The sequence below is a fragment of the Gobio gobio genome (assembly GCF_949357685.1).
Source record: "Gobio gobio genome assembly, chromosome: 21".
Classification (NCBI taxonomy): Eukaryota; Metazoa; Chordata; class Actinopteri; order Cypriniformes; family Gobionidae; genus Gobio; species Gobio gobio.
Window position 1 is genome coordinate 33815923 of NC_137117.1, and position 20911 is coordinate 33836833.

The following is a 20911-nucleotide window of genomic DNA, read 5'->3' on the forward strand; positions in this document are numbered from 1 at the left end:
ATTTTAACCTGAAAAACTGCAATAATAAAAAATAAATTAAAAAAATATATATTTTTTAATAATTTTCAATGGCAAAAATAGACCATAATTATTGCATAAATATTACAAAATACCATCAAATCATCTCAAAATACAAAATTAAAAAGAAAAATATATTATTGAAGAAAAATCAATTGCATTGGTTTTACTGGGGTGGAGGAAGTTTAATTTTTAGGTGTCCGATCACTTATGACCGGGAAGACAACCAATGCAACCCCTAAACGAAGAGCACCAGAGGGTCAAATACATGGAGCAAACAAAGAGAAATAATGAGTTAATAAATGAGATGACAGGTGTACATAATGACATAATCACAAAATGCATGTTACAATCAGCATATTAGAATGATTTCTGAAGGATCTTGTGACACTGAAGGCAGAACATTATGACCTTATGAACATCATAAGTGAATAATACTGATTATCTCTTCATCACAGGACCTGTTAGTGGGTGGGATATATTAGGCAGCAAGTGAACATTTTGTCCTTTCCTAATTCTTGACTAAATATAAATCATAAAATGTCATTATGGTTGTATGCATTTGTTACACATCCAGAGTGGCACTCCCTATATCTGATTGATGTGCCATAAATATGTTATTGCAGGGCCTCTGTGGTCAGCGCCCTTGTGCCAAGTATGGGTACAATGAACACCAACTTCACACAAGACCAACATTTGTTTAGCAGTTTGTAAGTATAAATTGGCATTGGTGTTAATAGTAAAGAAGTCTGCCTCACCTGCACGGTGGTGGCGGTGGGCTACAGCTCCTTTTACAACTTGCTGACCAGCACATTCCAGGTGGAAGTCCACCACTGTCCACCGGAAGTCTAAACTTGTCCGTTGCATAAGGGGAGTGCTACTGCTGACCTAACTGCCGAGAGCAGGTCTGACGCCTGAAATGTCCATATTAGGCAGCTGAGAGAATCATGACTAAAACGGCATCTGCTAGAGTTTTAAGATGCTTTTCAGCCCTGGAAGGACTCGATGCCAAGTGACTGCCACAGATGGAAGTCTGAGAATGTTGCAAGTATTTTCCACTTTCTGTAATGAACTGATATTCAAATATGTGTTGTTTTGAAGGATTGCGCTGTTTTTAGAGTTTTGCCTTTATTTTCGTGCATTTGCCTGTGGGCTGACCACATAATGACCTCCAGACTGGGTGTTACTGAATTCAAATTCTGAAGCAGCTCTTTAACACTGGTGAACTTTCCCATAATAAACTGACTGGAAACCCATAACGTGTTGAGAACGGTTTGCAGCATTTTTTTGTTCATGCCTCAGGGGATTTTGAGGAAGAATATAATGTTTTTTTTCATCCCATTCAACTGTGCCATTCTGTTTGAATTACTGTATGTGAAAGAGCCTCTGCATTGGGTGACTGTAAATCATTCTATTATCTGTTATATGATATGGTAGTGTAATGTTGTAATGCACAGCACAGGTAATGTTGAAGAGATTTCTAGTAACTAACTGGCTCTTACAACTAAAAGTACCTCTGATCAAATCAGACTATCCAAGTAGTACCATCATCAGCTTACCTATTTTTGCCTGGCACTGCAGACACAAGTATGTCAGTTATACTGTGTCCTAACAAGGCAAAATACAAAACAAATGTTCAATGTATGGTTAGGAATTGGATTTTGGACAAGTGATATTTGTATTTGCCAGACAGACAGACAGACAGACAGACAGACAGACAGACAGACAGACAGACAGACAGACAGACAGACAGACAGACAGACAGACAGACAGACAGACAGACAGACAGACAGACAGACAGACAGATAGATAGATAGATAGATAGATAGATAGATAGATAGATAGATAGATAGATAGATAGATAGATAGATAGATAGATAGATAGATAGATACATTATTCAAAATCTCTGCACACCAACCTGGATTCAGCTCAAATGCCTTTAATTTTTGCACTTCTTTTCTCTTTCTGTGACTAAATTGCAGAAAGTACAGCGTTAGCCTGCATTCTTTGATTGATTCCTTTCTGGTGGCTTAGTACTTTTGTTCAAGGCTTTTCCATCACTGTCATTGTTGCTGACAATTGTTTTTACCCTTTTGCTGCCAAGCTCTTGGAGAGGATGGAAACAGAGGTCTCTTTCATTACAAAACGTTTTGCACGTGTTTGGGTCTCGGGGAGGGGAACTTGTACATTCCTAAGCACTGATGCCAATGATCTGTTATGTGAGAAGAGAACAGCCAAATGAACAGTGGCATACCAAAAATACCAACTCTTCATTGGTATTTTCATATGCCAAAAAACTCAACACTAAAAGAAGGTTTATTAAAACCAAGTTTGTTTTATTTGTGCTTACAAACAGGGAAAACGTCCCCTATGAATAAATCACTGAATTTATTTAATTAAAAGAACAATGTATTATTATGCAAAATCGACCTCACGACTCTTTCCGGTGGTTAAATCAGCACGGTTCACTGCATGCGTGACCACAGGTGGTTGGGCAGCATTTCTGTTCAGCAGGGCACTGACCATCATGGTAACAGTATTCGGCACACATTGGAGTCCCCTTTGGTAGGGCACATCGACCAGGCTTCACTGAATGGATGAAGATACAGTATTCAGCTTTAGTCTGGCCATTTAGTGGCATTCAGCCTCAGATGTACAGCACAAAACTGAAAGCCTGTTTCTGCTATGAATTAAAAAATGTTAAGATAATTGCGACTTTTTATCTCACAATTTCGAGTTAAAAGTCCAATATCTCACAATTCTGACTTTATAACTTGCAATTGCGAGTTTATATCACGCAGTTCTGAGAAAAAGTTTTTTATTTTGTATTCAGTGGTGGAAACAAGCTTCCATACAAAACACTCCAGGCATGAATAGCTAGTTTTACTTACAGAGTGAATTGCATTCTAAGTATTCATCATCTTTATTCATTTTATAAAGCCACCCTGTGCCTGAAACAGTGCTAGAGGCCGAATTCAAGTACTTTTAACCTACTTTATACTTAGTTAATAGTTAAAACTTAAAAAAAGAATTGTTATTATAATAATAAAATAAGACCAACTAAAAAGCAATGATAAAGCTGACCCAAACATGAATAGAATAGAATAATATAGTGTAACACTTAACATTAGTTTACTACATAAGTTAACACGAACTGACAATGAAAATTTTTTCTAAAGAATGTATTAATGTTATTTAATGTTAATTTGACCAAATACTTATAAATGTTTTAAATCAAAAGTTGTATCTGTTAATATTACTTAATGGACCTGACCTGACATGAACTAGCAGCTGTATTTTATTAAAATGAACAAAGATTAATAAATCCTGTAACAAATGTATTGGAACCTAAGGGAAGACTTATTGTAAAATGTGTATATATAATATAATATAATACCTGTATATGGAGCTGTGCATTCATGTCCACATCCATTGCTGCAGCATTTCTCATTGTTGGGACAGTCACTGTCATTGACACAGTACTCGGCACACATTCCTGCTCCAAATTTTCTGCGTGGACACACTCCTGGCTTTGCTGTTTTACAGACACATGAGAGAGAAAACATATCACTGAATGCTGAATGAATGTTTCACTGTAAAAAAGATTTTTTGGAAGTTGTAGGCCTACCTATATGTTATTGGAATACGTTTTACAAGAAAAAACTATTTCAGTCTTTCTACTTTAAAATGACTATTTCTTTGTAATTACAATTACATTATTTAGTAGACACTTTTATCCAAAGCGACTTACAAATTAGATAAATGTGTGAACTTTATTAGCAATTTCTGATCTAAAACTGCTTCTACACAAAAAAAAAAATTGTCAGTGATTTTGAAAGACCTCTAGTATTGTTAACCATTACTAATTGAAACTCACTGAAAGCAGGCAGCACACACACGGCCCCACAGTCAAATACACAGCATCTGTGTCCTCCAGAGCAGTCTCTATCAGAAACACATCCTCGACTGGACGGCACGACCGTCAGCTTCCCTGGACAGTGACCGACCACTGCAGAAGAGCATCATTAGGGGAGACCAGGTTATAATAGTTTGTTCCAGCATCTTTAAGTCAGTGGTTTTGCAATATGTGTCTCAAGATTATTCACATATTTATCTGCTTCAAATCAAAGTAGTTTAGAAATCTACTTTATCTCTGAACTGTAAAGTAGTTTCATATAAACTGTGTTTTTAAACAGGAGCTGTAACCAATTGTATTGTATCTGTCAAAATAATTGTTATGCCAACCTCCTGACCACCCTAATTTCATTGTAGGCGTTTTAATCCACAACGACAAAAACCTAAAAACAAATACATTAAATTTGGAGAAAAATGGACAGCATTAAATCAAGAATTTTATTGAACAAGTTATAATTAGCTCCTCATGTTATATAGTTGTTGTTAAAACAGAAAAAATACAAAACATTTCATATTAATGTTCTTGTTTTACTATAAAAAAAATAAGGTGTATATATGTGTTTTTCTTTTTGGGAAATATATAAATGTTAACTTACGAATATGACTATTTATATATGTATTATATTATATATTTATATGAATTATTTAAACTGATGTACAAAGTTAATCTTTCACTGGACGTCTGTACTGTATGTTTAAATTGTAATGTGCTGAGATGTCATCTATTGTAAAGCATTTATTTATGCATTTCTTCAGACTGGTAATGGAGCTAAAGAGCATGGGTCTTCTCACCTGTTAGGTTTAGTCCTGGAGCAGTTTCTGTTGAGCTCAAGCATCCAGAAAGACACAATAAAACGGCACAGTACATCCGAGCTGTCATCCTGACGACCTGCGATCACACAATGAGCTCTGCTGGAAAATCTCAGTGAGGAGGGGCGGAGAAGAGTCCTTGAAGCTTTAAGGTCCTTGCGCGAGGTACACAATACAATGGAAAAAACGTGTTGCTGCATCAAAACATCAGCTAACAAACAAATAACCAAACAAAAATAATGCTGGTGCTTTCAAGCTGTTTTTTCCCCGACTTTAGCTCGCTTAAAACTTAAAAAAAAAAAATAGCACTATAATCTGTCAAATAGCCTACTATTACAGAAAAAGTTGCCCAAGAACGAGAAAGTATTTGACCGCGGGCCGTGCCAGTAAGCCAATCAGAAAACGTGAAGTTAGCGCTCAACCAATGGGGTGAGTTTGGGGCGGGATGATCTGTTTTGGCCGTCCTCACGTTTTTCTGAGTAATAATAAATAACACACTACATTACAATACACTTAGAGAGCAAAACGTTTTTTTTTTTTCAAACTTTTGAATGGCCTAAAATACTTTCCCCCCACATAATAGTTTGATTTAGATTATATCCAATAAAATCCCACCTGACCGTATTTTATGACGGTCTGTGGGCGGGCCTCTAGTTTGGGTATGAGTGAGCAGAGCACAAGCAACTTGGTTTAAACTTTCCACACATCCCAGCATGACGAAACCTGAATCCGAAATTTCCCCCTATAGCTATTACCCTTAAATAGGGCACTATTTGAGGGGACACTGGGACAGCCATTTGTAGTGGTGTCCGACACCTTAGTGGACGAATGAGTGCACTCGTTCAATCCCACATTGCACCGCAATATCGAGTGAACAGCCGATTTCATTCACTCACTTGTTTTCATTCACTCCGAACTATATTACTTGACTTAAGTAGGGAATAGTTATTGAGGGTTTAGGGGGCGATTTCGGATTCAGCCTGAGTGTATTTACCAACATTATATCGAGAAATAATTTCACCCAAAAACTTTTTTTTTTTTAAATTTTTATACCCAGCAAAATACTTAAGTAAATGTTTTATCTTTTTAAATCTTATATCTGTTATTTAAGAGTTGAGATAGTTATTTAATACTGATAACCAGAAGATAAGAGCCGGGTTTAAATCACAGTTACGCATGGGGCATCTTTTAACACTGCGTTCTCTTTCATAGGTTCACTCGACGCTGCGTCACTTTAATGACATAATGGGACGCCCTCTGGGTGTGCCGATTGTCTGAAGCCCTTATAGAATCACGCCAATTGATTGGCTGATGGCGCACACGTCGCCCCACCTGACGTAGTCACCTATATTAGCGCGCGCGCGCCATCTGCTCCTCAGATTTCTCTGCCTTCACGAAGCGGCCATTTCATGCCCTTCGGTTATTGATTTTTCTGGCCCAAAATTCTAGGATTCAGTCGATATTTACCTCAGCACTTCATCGACCGCGGATTGTGGAACTTTGTTCTCCTTGTGGTGAAGTGCTATGGAATTCCGACGCTGCCCACCGCCGTGCACTCGCTTCATCGCGATCGACGATCCCCACAGTAAGTGTGTTAAATGTCTGGGATTTCCTCACGCACGCGACGCGGTTCAGGGGTTCTCTAACTGTAAATACTGCGATAACCTCCTTCTCAAAACCCTCCGCTCGAGGCTCGCGGTTTTTGAGAGGGAGTCATCCGTTTTTCCCCGTCGCGCTCCCGAGGCCGCGCAGGCCTCTCTTGGATCCGCGACCTGGGGTTCGGATGTAGAGCTCGAGGATGTGGAGTGCGAGCAGACGGGCCTCGCCCTTTCTCTCCCTCTCTCCCCCGAGCACGTGTGCGGGACTCCGCCTGCGGAATACTCGCATGATTATCTCTGTCCCAGCCCGGAGGCACGCGATGCGGTTTCTTTCGGACTGGAGGATGTAATTTTCACTGCAGCATCCGACTCCGAGGATTTCGGTGCTGCAAATACTGACGACGCTCTCCCGCCAAGCGGCCAGGAAGCGCGGCCATCAGCGGCATATGACGAGCTTGTGGATGTACTCGCGCGCTACACAGAAACTCGCGATCGAGTGGCCGGATGAACCCCGCGAAGCTCAATCTTCTCGGTTGGATGAGAGATTCCTCAGCGGCCCTAATTCTAGGCCTCCGCGGAGGAAGCTACCATTCTTCAGTGATCTACACAGTGAGATTTCCAGATCCTGGAAGCAGCCGTTCTCAGCCCGCCTAACTAACGCGGCAGCCGCTGATTTCACCAACCTCGTGGGTATTGAGGAACAGGGCTATTCCGCTATTCCCGCGGTTGAGGACACGCTGGCCACTCACCTCGCGCCATCTTCAGCTCCCTCGTGGAAGTCCCGCCCCCTTCTTCCCACTAAGCCGTGTAGGACCACTTTTGCCCTTATTGGCAAATCCTACATGGCGGCTGGTCAGGCTGGCATGGCCCTTCATACTATGGCCATTCTCCAGGCCTATCAGGCGGATGTATTGAAGGAAATGGACGAGGGCACCGGTTTGACACCAGAAGCTGTAAAGGAGCTTCGTAAAGCCACGGATTTGGCGTTACGGGCTACTAAACACACAGCTCGCGCTGTAGGGCGCTCTATGGCGGGCGCGGTGGCGGCGGAGCACCACTTATGGCTCAATCTCACTGAGATTCGCGATAAGGAAAAAGTTTTCCTTATGGACGCTCCGATTTCCCAGTCCGGATTGTTTGGGGAGGCGGTTAATACTGTGGTTGAGAAGTTCAGATCTGCAAAATCCCAGTCTGCCGCTCTTAAGCAGTTCATGCCGAGGAGAGCGAGGGACGCTCCTTCCCCCTCCCCCTCTCAGTCCAGAGATCGCCCCTCTTTCAAAAGAGAGTTTACCGCCCGGAGGAGCGACCAGAGTTATCCTCCACCCACCACGGTCTGGGGAGCTCGCAGTCGTCCATTTCCCCGTCAACGTCCTCACAGACGCATTGACCCAAAGCGGCCCAGCAAACCTTCTGCTTCGGCCACTTCGAGTCGCTCCTGACCCTCCGGTCAGAAAAAGGGGAGCTGCAGTTCACGACCGGGGCTGGGTCAGACCGCGCAAGCGTTTCTGCCCGCCCCCCACCAGCTCTCCCTATCCAGCTCTGTCATTTCCGCCGCCCAGCGCGCTTCGGAATACAGAACCGACTCTATCCTCGCCTTTTCCGGCGCTGAAGGAAGGAGACGCTGTATGCTTTCTCCCCTCACGTCTGATTGGCTCACCATCCGCCGCTCGTCCAGACGGAGACACATCCGGTCTTCTCCGGGAACCAGAGCGGCCCAGCCTTCCACTGCCTACTCCGCGCCAGGACGCCACGTGCTCTCCTCTGCGGATGGCCACACCCCCCTCAGAGGTCCAGCTCGACACCCTAACTCATGTATGTCCACCGCACCTCATCATACCTCCCACTTTGTCAAATTTCTTCCACGAGTGATGGGGGCTGTTTTCCGTCGCCAAATGGTTACGACGGACGCCTCTCTTACCGGCTGGGGTGCGGTATTCGAGGGCAGACCAGCTATGGGGATCTGGGAGGGGGAAGTTCTCTCCTGGCACATAAATTGGCTGGAGTTGAGAGCGGTCTCCCTGGCCCTTCAGCATTTTCTCCCCTCACTCAGGGGGCATCATGTCATTGTCAGGACCGACAACATGGCAGTGGTGTCTCACGTAAATCGCCAGGGAGGATCACGGTCGCGCACCCTGGACAGGCATGCGCGCCGACTCCTCTTGTGGTCTCAGGACAAGTTTTTGTCCCTGAGAGCAGTCCATGTACCCGGAGTCTTAAACCTCGCTGCAGATTATCTGTCGAGACAGAAGCTCCGGTCGGGGGAATGGATGCTGAACCCTCAAACTGTGTCACAGATTTGGGAGATGTTCGGGAAAGCGGAAGTGGACCTCTTTGCCTCGAAGGAGTCGTCCCAGTGTCGGCTCTGGTTTTCTCTGAGCTCTCCGGCCCCGTTGGGGATAGATGTGTTCGCGCATCCATGGCCCAATCTGAAACTCTATGCGTTCCCGCCCATCAAGCTGATTCCGGCGGTTCTGTACAGAGTAAGGGAGAGTGGGGCCAGCCTCCTGCTGGTGGCTCCACACTGGCCATCCCAGACTTGGTTCTCGGAGATGGTTCTCCTCCTGGACTCCTCCCCATGGGAGATACCGGTCAGGAAGGACCTTTTGACACAACTTCAGGGCAGGATTTGGCACCCTCACCCGGAGATTTGGATGTTGTGGGTATGGCCCATCAAGGGCCAACGACACTAAACGCTGGTCTTTCTGCGGACGTTCAGGAGATCATTGCTAATGCGAGAGCCCCCTCCACAAGGAAGCTCTATTCCTCCAAGTGGAGGGTCTTTGAGTCGTGGTGCTCGACTCATGCAGCAGATCCAGTTAACTGCCCGGTTGGTTCAGTTCTGGAGTTCCTGCAGGAGAAGTTTGCTGCTGGAGCAGCGGCCACCACCCTTCGGGTCTATGTCGCAGCTATAGCTGCCGGTAGGGAGTCGGACGAAATCCCTCTAGGCAAGCATGGACTGGTTTCATCTTTCATGCGAGGGGTTAGGCGCCTGAGACCAGCACGCTCCCCTGGTATTCCCTCTTGGGACCTCTCCGTGGTCCTTGAAGGGCTAACTTTGGCTCCATTTGAGCCTTTGGAGTCAGCTCCTGAGCGAATTCTGACTCTCAAAGTTGCTCTTTTGTTAGCTCTGTCTTCTTTGAAACGAGTGGGCGATCTACAGGCTCTCTCTGTTAACGGGACCTGTATGGATTTTGCCCCTGGCCTAGTCAAGGTTACCTTAAGACCTAGGCCGGGTTATGTGCCCAAAGTTTTGTCCACGTCATTTCGCTCTCAGGTTATTACTCTTCACTCCTTTCACCCCCCTCCGTTTGACTCGGAGGAAGACGAGAAACTTCATTTGCTCTGCCCAGTTCGAGCGTTGAAGTGTTATGTTGACCGTTCAGACGGCTGGAGGAAATCTAACCAGCTGTTGGTGTGCTTCGGTGCTGGCCGCCGCGGGCTTGCCGCTTCGAAGCAAAGGGTTTCCCATTGGGTGACAGAGGCTATTTCCTTAGCTTATGAGGTGCGTGGTTTACCTTCACCTCTTGATATTAGAGCGCATTCTACCAGAGGTGTGGCTTCCTCTCAAGCACTTTTTAGAGGAGCTCTTTTGGAAGATATTTGTGTGGCGGCAGGTTGGTCCTCTCCGCACACTTTTGTGAGATTCTATAGTTTGGATCTCGACATGGCTCCGGGTTCGCATGTCCTGTCTGCTTAACCTAGTCATGCAGGTTATCTGGTGTTCTTTGAGCCAGATACGGCAGCGCTTTAGCTTGGCGTGTTTGGTATATCGTTCCCATTACGTCATTAAAGTGACGCAGCGTCGAGTGAACCTATGAAAGAGAACGTCTCAGGTTACTTGCGTAACCTATGTTCTCTGAGTAGGGAACGAGACGCTGCGTACGCTGCCAAGCTCCTCGCGCTGCCGACAGGCCTTCCTTTTCGGCAGAGAAATCTGAGGAGCAGATGGCGCGCGCGCGCTAATATAGGTGACTACGTCAGGTGGGGCGACGTGCGCGCCATCAGCCAATCAATTGGCGTGATTCTATAAGGGCTTCAGACAATCAGCACACCCAGAGGGCATCCCATTACGTCATTAAAGTGACGCAGCGTCTCGTTCCCTACTCAGAGAACATAGGTTACGCAAGTCACCTGAGACGTTAATGTGCCCCTATTATATGTATACTTTTATTAATTCTATTGAGAAACCATGAGGAAAATGTGAAGACTTAAGAGTCCATGTCCAGAAATGATTAATAATTATAATGTTTTGAACCATGCTGTAGCCTATAGCTGTGTTTTGTGGTGAGTTTGTTGTCAAAATCTATTTTTATTAAAAAATGTCTTCTTTTTGTTTTTTTAATTTTTTAATTTTAATTTTATTGACAACATATTTTAGTTAGTCTTGATTATGTTTTTTTTTAATTATTATTATTTGATAACATTTTAATTTAAGCTGTAATATGGTAATGATACAATGTGCCATGTTGTCACATTTCACTTCCATTCTTTCGGGGGTAAATCAAGGGGGAAAAAAAGTATATACTGTATTAATGAAGCAAATCACATAATTGTACGTGTGAAATTAATGTGGAAAAAATAAATACTCTGAACCCCAAGTGGATTTACACAAACTTAGAAAGTCAATAAGTGTTAGGTTGTGCCCCGCTCTCCCCTACTACCAAGGTAAACTGAATGGAAACCCTCATTTGTGCATGGAGTTGTAGAGCGTAGAAAGAAAGAAAGAAAGAAAGAAAGAAAGAAAGAAAGAAAGAAAGAAAGAAAGAAAGAAAGAAAGAAAGAAAGAAAGAAAGAAAGAAAGAAAGAAAGAAAGAAAGAAAAGATGTTAATCAATGTTTTTTCTCAGTGAATGGGGTACACACACACACCTAGTTGTGGAATGCTGCATATGAGTTTTATATGAACACTAGATGGCAGTATGAAAAAAATTAGCTGTATGTACAGCGTGGACAAAATTATTGGAACCCTTGGTAAATATGAACAAAAAAGCCTGTGAAAATAAATCAGGAAAAAAATCTAACCTTTCATTTAAAAATCTCTGCAGTATACTCCCATCCACATTTACATTTTTAGCACACCAGGGTGACTAGGAACATGAAATTGTCCAGCCATAGGAGTATAATTATAAATATGAGGACAATTTCCCTTAATCATCCATCACAATCAGTGAAACCAAAGAATATAGTTCTGATGTGCAGCAAAAGATTGTTGAGCTTCACAAAATAGAAAGTGTCTGTAAGAAAATAGCTAAAGCATTGAAAAACCCCATTTCCACCATCAGGGTAATAATTAAGAAGTTCCAATCAACTAAAGACGTTAGGAATCTGCCTGGAAGAGGACGTGTGTCTATATCGTCCTAATGCACAGTGAGGTCTTGGGGTCAGAAAGCCTAAAACAACTAGCAAACCCCTATATCACCACATGGCTTTGGTGCAAACGGGGATAAAAAGTACCCCATGCCCACGGTTAAAAATACAGCTGGATCTTTAATGTTGTAGGCCTATTTTTTTTTTCATAATGTGATGTTATTTTAAATTCTTGTACTTCTATGAAAGGTTAGAATTTAAAAAAAATAAAAGATTTAAATGATTAACTATGCAGATCTATTTCCACAGGCTTTTTTTGTTCATATTTCCCAATGGTACCAACAATTTGTCTGTACTTGTTACCAATGCTGTGTAAAAAAAAAAACCCACATCAAACATGCTTTTTATTCTGAGGAACCTTCCATTGAGGAACTTGAAAAGAGACACAAATAACATTTTTCCATTACCAAAGAGCTGTACAAACTTAACACATCTGAGAGTAGTGTAAAAAAATTATTGAAATACTGTCAATTGAACTGGATTTTCCTAGAACAATTCCAGTGCATAAAATCATTTGAAATACAAAATTTGAATACAACCAGGAAGCATTTATTTATTGTAAAGGCCAAAAAGCACTTTAAAAAAATGGGAATATTTGAGAAAACTTGGAAATCTCAAGATTTGCAGAGTATATTACGTTGTTAATGATTCAACTATACCCAACAACAATAAATAAACACATAAATAAATATATTCAAATTCAAATTTAGTAAGTAACAGAGGGTAACCTCAGTAACCTCTTTAACCAGTATACAAATATATCTGAATTTGTGAAATGAATAACCGTGTAGTATTGAAGGAATGATATTGTTTTCTAAATATATTCAAAAATAAAAAGCTCTCTATGACATATAAAGGCATCCTTTGAATTATATGAAAAAAGCTGTGCTAAAAACATGTAGTGTTATTTGAACTGCAGAAATGAACAGATTTGACGTTTGTGCAGAAGTTATTTAAAATTACTCAGTAACAAAATACACATTTAAAACTGTACTTTACAGCATTACTATTTGAAGGCTTCTGTTGACAATTTCATTTATAAACTACACCAAAAAAAAGTGTTCCCTTTAATATAAGAAGTTATTCTGCATCCCTTATGAAAAGGCGAATCAGTCCAGCAGCTGAATGTAAACAACACAGTTCAGAGTCCACAGCCTTGCTAAATACTTTCCCATGTCCATTTGAAATAATGTGTGATAGTGGAGCTGAAATGAAGGCCGGTAGATTCAAGTCTCCTAAAGAATAAGACAAACGCAACTGTGTTGCATCTCTGTGAAATTCATGACGGCTGAAAAGAAATGTTCTGGGTGTCGCACCAAAACCCGATTTCCCAGTTCAATATTTATAGGATACAAAAAAGTGTAACACTTTACAAGTTCAATTTGTTAACCTTTGTTAATGCATTGGGCATCATGAACTAATAATAAACCACAATTCTTTACAGCATTTAATAATCTAGGTGACTGTCAATTAATACATTACACTATTGTTATTTCATAATTAACTATAATGTTAAAATGTCAAATTGTTCATGATACTTAATGCATTAAGTAATGTTAACAAACAGAGTCTTATTGTAAAGTGTTACCAATTCAAGAATAAAGCTAATAAACGCTATTGAAATGTGCCCATGAAATGCATGTGTTTTAAAGTGTATAGAGTTAGTATTAATTCCACAGGTTTCCATTAGTGACCTAATCTTATGAAAAATCCCTCATATTCATATTAAAAAAAAAAACATCCTGAATGCTTACAGCACATCTTCACTTTTGCTCTTAGCCCTGACCAGCTCCTCGCTGTCCTCGATGCTCTCCTTAACGAGACACTCCTTTAGGTTGGGCTGATTCCCTGTATCAATCCCCTGCTCCTGGATCTCCTGCAGAAGAGCTTCCCAGCGCCTCTTGTCCTTCGAGATCTTCCAGGACAGCCTGACGTTGGATTGCAGGAGGGGGATGAGCAGAGGGTGCAACTGGTGCTGCTGCAAAGCCTCCTGGGAAGGCGCTAGATCCTGCAGGGCTCGGTCGCAGTGTTCCTGAGCCTCACTGAGCTGTTCCAGATCTTGGAAGCAGACGACCAAGGCGGAGAGTGTGAAGAACCAATGAGCCCTCTGAAGCTGGTTGAGCTGCAGGAGCTGATGGCATCCCAACTTCTCCTGGAGTCTCAGAGAGTTGAGAAGAGACCCCAGGGCGTCTGGGTAACGGCCCACTCGCATCAGCATCTGGCCAGCGCGCAGATCGCCCAGGTAGAAGAACTCAAGGAACGTAGGTGTGGTCCGCAGTTCAGGGAGGGAGTGAAGGTGGGTCAGGTACTGCTCGAACGCCCGGCTGCGCTTGGCGATGGTCTCGGCGGCAAAGTTTTTGCGTAGCTTCTTGCGAGGGAAGTACACGCCATACATCTCGTCTCCGTGACGCCGTCGCAAGCGGCTGTGTAGCCGTTCAAAGTCAGAGTAGCGTCGCGTGATGACAGCGGGAGTTTTGTCAAATGTGCCAGAATGGATGACATGAATCGTGTAGAGCTGATGAGAGAAAGTATATGTGAATTCATGTGAAACCCATGATGACCAAGTAGAGATGGCCAGTCCATGATATTACACTCGTTTTTGTCCCAATCTATTCAAAAATACTTAAAAAATGCAGTTCATACATACACAGTGACCCGAATGATGAGCATGTTTTTAATTTCTGGAATAAAATTTTTAGGGCACAAATAAAAAAAATAAGTGATTATACTGTCCTGATATAATAATGAAGAAAAAAGCCTCATTAAAATGTTTGCATAAACTTTTAAACCAACATTTATACGAAGACTAAATTATGCACAAAGAAACAAAAAAAAGACTTTTCATTTTAATTTTCCCTATTATGTTATTTTAAAGGTTCTTAATTTTTTGCATCCAAGATCAAGAAACACTTTAATTTCCTCATAATATACATTGCAGCATCACTTCTTTTCTCAGTGCCTGGAAGCGGGGGTTTATTAAAAGTTTAACAAAAATGTATTGTTCATTGCAATATGAAATCCGTTTGAATTTTCTTTTTTTCCATGTCTAATCAATTGAATTCTTAAAACTTTTGCAATAACAGGGCCCTAAAAAATAAAAAATAAAAAAAAAATTAGTTTTGACACAAATTTGTCCAAAAAGTCATTAATGAAATGTGAGAAGTACATTATACTGTACAATAGTCAAGTATTTCTGTTATAATTTATTTTATTTTGACAGGTTGTGAATATTTTTGAGTGCATATGATATGACGAGTTTTATCAAATGAAATGGTGAAATGCTGGTGAAGGAACTCTCAGAGCAGGTCTGGAGATTAAGCTCATGTGTTCATGTCCTTATATTGTGAGATGGCAGAACATCTTGCGTGCTTTAGTATGTGTATATACGAAACTGTTTGCCTGTGGCGCTCATTCACAGAGAGACACAGAACATGCTGACTTCATATTTAAATAGCAGTCTTTTGTACTCTGCTCTGGTTGGTCAGATGGCCCAGTCTGTTGTGATTGGTCACATAAGTTGCTTTTCTGGACTAATTTGCCTAAACTTCACGGTACTTTAGATCGCAGTGGAAACGCAGACAGTAGCATGTCTGGGGGGAAAAAGTTCCTGGTACAAATTGTTCCGGGTAATCTCGGTGGAAATGCGGCTTATAGAAATAATTAAAGCTACACTGTGTGATATTTTCCCCCATCTAGTGGTGAAAAGGTATATGACCATCCAGTGTATATTAGTTTCTGTTCTTCTCAATTCCGATTTCGTTTCAACTCCTACGGTGGCCGATTTAGTCCAAGATTAACATGGCTTCCAGTCCTATGCTTCTAGTTCGACCTCGTCCACATTCGACACGGTGCCTGTGGGATATTCTGTGCGCAGTGGGATGGTTAGAACTCAACTGGCCTAATTATTCGGCTAGAAAGAACTGCAGCTAATCCAGAGTGAACTTTGATGATAGTAATGTTTATTCAGTCATCCAATTGCAAGGCATAAACAGGTTTGCGTGGATATGTACATAAATGTGGTTTCTGTGAGAGAACAAATAAGGATGGTAAATATACATACACTGAACTGTATAACTATACTTATAAGTTACATTTGTATAATGTAACCGTAAACCAGAGCTTATTGTACCATATATAGGCGCTAAATGCAGCTGCATTAAAAGGAGCTGAGCTGCCGCTGCTGCTGCTAACAAGCAGTGTCCGGTTACAAAAGTGTGTGCGGCGCTTTAACGTTAGCAGCACTGCAGTGCGCTCTGTATAACAATTGTTAATATGCCGATCAGACCTGATACATATTTCCATCAACATACATTACAAGCAAATATTTTCTAAAAACGAATAAACATTGTTGATAACAAAATAACTGAATGATTATTCAAATAGGTGAGCATTACGCTATTGTATGTTGACACAAAAATACTTCTGAGGTGACATCAACTGAATTACGCGATGACACACTCTGAAACACAACTACAATGAAAATAACTATTATTACTTACGGAGTTATTAACGCACAGAAATACCACACAAGGAAAAACAGACTTTTGAGGAATAAACAAGGCAGGAAAACTCCATATAACTCTGTTACTGGACGCTGCTGAGATGAAAACTCTCTGCACATGCACCAGACAAGTCTGAACAAGTTGACGCGCACATGCGCGAGGCAGAGAATTTTGTACAGTGCCATCGAGTATTAAAACCGGTTAAAACGCGAAAGGCGAAGCTTGAATTTACGGGTATGTCCCTCTTTGGCTAATGTACTTTCAAGATGGAGGGGCAACATGGCGACCACCGTTAGATCCCATTACCTTATGTATTTTCAATGGCATATTATAAACTTACGAGAATACTTTATTACTTGAAAGAAGTAAATATACATTAATGAGCACATATATTTTTGAAAGAACTAAGTGTTTTTAGCTAAGAATAGACTAAAAAAGTTACACAGTGTAGCTTTAACAAAACGGCGGAAAAGAGACGAGTACTGATACTAAAGCGTATTCTGAAAGCTCGTAAAGCTAGATTTAAAATAAGACAACGCATGTTATTATCAGTTATTACGGACATTGATCGTGAGATGGCGGAGGCAATGCGCGCCATCGGACAGAAAGAGCAAGACTGATATTTACTGAATTTACTGATATTTACTGAACTGATATCAAGACTGATATTTACTGAACGCAGAACGAACCTCGCAAAAGACTTTTAAAAATGCCGGTTGAAATAAAATGCTGCGTGAGCTCAACCGATCAGCATGTTCAGTGCCCAAGTCCCACCCCTGAAAGTTCCTGAACTTTGAAAAAGTACTACCTCGGGAGCAGGGCCGTTCGGAGGGGGAAATATTTAGCCGGAACTTCATTTAGACCCTGGTTACTGCGGTGGAAACGCGGCTAAACTGGATCATCCTCAGCATTTCCTCCCCAGTGATACGAACAGTAATGATGTCATAATTTTTTACCATATCAATTTGAGCCTTTGAGTCCTCAATCTTTAGAAGTGCATGCAAATTGGATTGCTTTGACAGTGCAGAAAACAGCGTCTTCTCGACATGTCAACAACACGGACCAAACTCTTCCAGCCTTAGCGACAACTACAGTGTTTAAGGTTCAAAGTAGATGTTGTTTTGGGGCAGCCAATGAAGACCATAGGCTAACATTATGCAAATTTGTTACAAACCTACGTAGATTCGATCAGGAAGTAAGACTGGAATTACTAAAGTCTTGTTTCAGGCAGTTCAGAATCAATTCTTTCTTTTGGAGACAATAACTCCATTTATCGTGCACTTTGATCTTTGAAACTTTGCAGACCTTTTACATTCATAAACAGCTTTAGTACACACGACATGAAAGGTAATATCTGAAAAAGCATAACAGGGGCACTAAGAATAAAAAAAAAATCTTATTTGTCATCAGGACAAACGTAAAATGCTTCAGTATAGTATACAGTATACTTTGTGTTTCAGTATAGTTTTGAAGTTGGAATGGTTCACAGTTGTGTCTTGTGTACTTACCACATATTTGGAATTTGTTTCATGGACAACACAGGCATCAGTCACCTCAAAAATGAGTTTTTCAGGAATGCAACGAGTTCTTGAACTTCGCCAGTTTTCTTGTAGTTGTCTGGTGATCATATTTGAGGTTTTGGGGGAAGGACCTATTGGGCTGGTCTCTATAAAGTAAAGACAAAATTAACTGCAAAAGTGAAGTATCAACTAAGTGAACTAAAAGTGAACCAAAAAGAAGAAGTGAAATCTGCCTACAAATAGATTGTTGTAAATTCACAAAGACCATCTATATTATGTTTAAGCTTAAGGGAAGAGCTCATTCCAATTTGTACGCTTTTCCATGCAAACTCTTTTTCCATATAATAGCAGTTCATAATGACGACAGCTGTCGAGCTCCAAAAATAATACACCGTCAAAGTGGTTCATTCAACTTCTGCGCTATAATAGTCTTTCAATTGTAAGCTGCTGTGAAAAAAAAAGTGTATGCTAAATAAATGGGAAAAAAAAGAAAGAAATGTAACTGTAAATCTTCTGAAGTCATACAATAGCTTTGTCATCCCTAATGGGGTTCCAAGCCACTAAAGAGCTGATATATCATCATTGTCACCAAAAGCTCCTGTTTTCCATGTGTCCAGTTCATTTGGCAACATAAATATGCAGAATAAGGAATGTGATTTAAGAACTGCAAGAGCTGAGATGATTTTCAGTGAATACTGACCTAAATTTGAGTCTTTTCCTCACACACAGTTATCTTATGACTCCATAATATTTGTGATATGCCGTATAATATAGGCATAATATACATATAAGGACCATTATCCTTTTTGAAGCTTGACAGCTCTGCTCAATAATAAGAGAATATACAGTACACTACGATTTAAGATTTTTTTTTTTTAAAAAGATGTTTATTCAGCAAGGATGCAAATAAATTGATCTTATATGTCTGTAAAGTTCTGCTACTGTTCTTTTGAACTTTCTATTCATAAAAGTATCCTGAAAAAAAAAAAATTATCTGCAACATCAATGTAACTATTTTCTATGGAAGCTTGTTTCCGCCACAGAATAAAAAATATGTAAAAGATAATTGTGACTTTTTCAGATTTTGACTTTACAACTCGCAATTGCGAGTTTATATCTCACCATTGCCAGGAAAAAAGTCAGAATTGTGAGATAAAAAGTCACAAATGATCTTTTAAATGTTTTATTCCATGGAGGAAGCAAGCTTCCATAGTTTTCAACATTGCTAATAATAAGAAATATTTCTTGAGCATCAATTATCAGCATATTAGAATGATTTCTGAAGGATCATGTGACAAGACTGAAGTAATATTGCAAAAAAATCAGCTTTGTATAACATAAATTACATCTTAAAGTATATTCAAACAGAAAAAAAGTTATTTTAAATTGTAATATATGCTATTTCACAATAGTACTGTTTTACTGTATTTTTGAACAAATAAATGCAGCCTTGGCGTGCATAAGAGACTTATTTGAAAAAAGTTTTGAACAGTCAGTGTAAGTTTTGGAACAAAATGACTGTATTTTCACTTTTGGATAAACTATTATTTGAACGGTTTCTGCATATGTAGCTTGGATTTCAGTGCACCAACACAAATGTTTGCTTTTCTACTCATCTATAAAGCATATACCTTGTTCTTTATACTAATATATTCTTCAATTTTAACTTTTTAAAATACAAGTATGATTGATGACTACCTGTGCTGCTACATGCATTATCTATGGACTCTCCAAAAAAGTCAGAGTCACTGTCTGGCCCGGACGCGTCTCCCGGATCCTCAGAGTCCAGGACCCCATCACCCTCGAAGCACAGGGTCCCTCCGAGCCTGGCGGACACGCAGTCTGTATCATCCTCAAGTTCAGAGCTTTCTGGAAAGTCATCTGTTCCGTGGCCGTCTGTCTCGGAAGGAAGTTCCCCTTCTTTGAATAGTGAACGGCGAAGTCTGTCGAATAGTTTAGAGGCCATCCCAGCTTTGCTCCGACCCTGGAGAGCACAAAAGACTTTGAGAAGAATTCCTGAATATAATAAGCCTTCAAATCATGACATTACTTATGGCAGATGCTTTAATGTCCTGTAAAACCACTGACTAGCAAATGTGTCAAAGCCTGTCTGACTGTCTGAGTCAGTAATGGAAACACTGAAACTTCAAACCTCTCATGAACTTTCATTGAGCAGTGAAACGAGAGAGCAACCCTTCAGGGAAACTGATCTGTCACATACATATTTATTATTTACTGAGGGGTTTGGTGAAAAGAGCCTCACAAAAGCATTGCATTTCTGAAGTTTCCATTGAAAAAATGTGAGTAAAAACAGTCATAATTATTAATCGTTAGATAATTAATTCACATGTGAACACATTATGCACAAAGTTTCATAAACACTCGGGCTCATATTTCCTTCAAGTTTTCCTAAAAATTCCCATAACTAAATTACATTCACCGCGTTTTATGATGGAGAAACTTTTGAAAACATCCAGGAAAGTGGGAGCAGCGACTGCAGAAAGTGAATAACTCTTAAGCTTGCTAACGTAAACTCTAAGCTTGCTAACGTAAACTCTAAGCTTGCTAACGTAACTTACGTGCTAATAACATCGCGCTTAATCAGCAGAACTTCCACACATTATAATAGGAATACATTTGATAATAATTAAACAAAAGCCATCTCTTGCATCCATCAAATATCTGATAAGCAGAACTAACAGTTGACACACAACGTTTGAGGTTAACTTTTCTTGCTAACTATGGCTAATCTAACATTTCAACTCCAAAATAATAAACAAACTTATGAAACATGAATATATCTCAACTTACCCGAGTTATAGACCTCTAAACTACATATGATCAGCTCTTCATGGCGCTGGATAAATCATTTCCATGTGCAAATATAGAGAAGGAGCGGTGTAAACAGAGTTAGGAGTTGGGAGTTGGGAGTTGTTTCACTGACCAAAAGAAGAGGGCGCGCACACACTTGACAACTGATTGACAGCCTCAATATACAGGAGAAATCGTTTAATATGCTTTCTTAAATATTTCACAATACATTTACGCACAGTTAGTTTTGCCTGATGCATTTGTGTTTAACTTTTGTGTTTATCATGACATGCGAATAGTTTCTAATTTGTGTATCAATAAACTGTTTAATTCAACCGCCATGTATATAAATGTAACATTGCATTTAACG

At 40.5% G+C, this 20911-nt stretch overlaps 2 protein-coding genes across 2 annotated transcripts; both read right to left on the minus strand.

The window, feature by feature from the left end:
- Positions 1-2340: 2340 nt before the first annotated feature.
- On the minus strand, positions 2341-5124 carry LOC307117149 (uncharacterized protein). Its single transcript, XM_079801873.1, has 4 exons — positions 4727-5124; positions 3897-4028; positions 3417-3554; positions 2341-2608 (listed from the first exon to the last, which is right to left on the minus strand). The coding sequence occupies exons 1-4, from the start codon at positions 4812-4814 to the stop codon at positions 2475-2477; spliced, it is 492 nt and encodes a 163-aa protein (XP_079657999.1). The 5' UTR covers positions 4815-5124; the 3' UTR covers positions 2341-2474.
- A 6916-nt stretch (positions 5125-12040) lies between these two features.
- snx21 (sorting nexin family member 21) lies at positions 12041-20692 on the minus strand. The gene is made up of 4 exons (XM_079802319.1): positions 20542-20692; positions 19429-19714; positions 17719-17876; positions 12041-14223 (listed from the first exon to the last, which is right to left on the minus strand). Exons 2-4 carry the CDS (start codon positions 19694-19696, stop codon positions 13459-13461), a joined length of 1191 nt encoding a protein of 396 aa, XP_079658445.1. The 5' UTR covers positions 19697-19714; positions 20542-20692; the 3' UTR covers positions 12041-13458.
- Between the last annotated feature and the right edge of the window lie 219 nt (positions 20693-20911).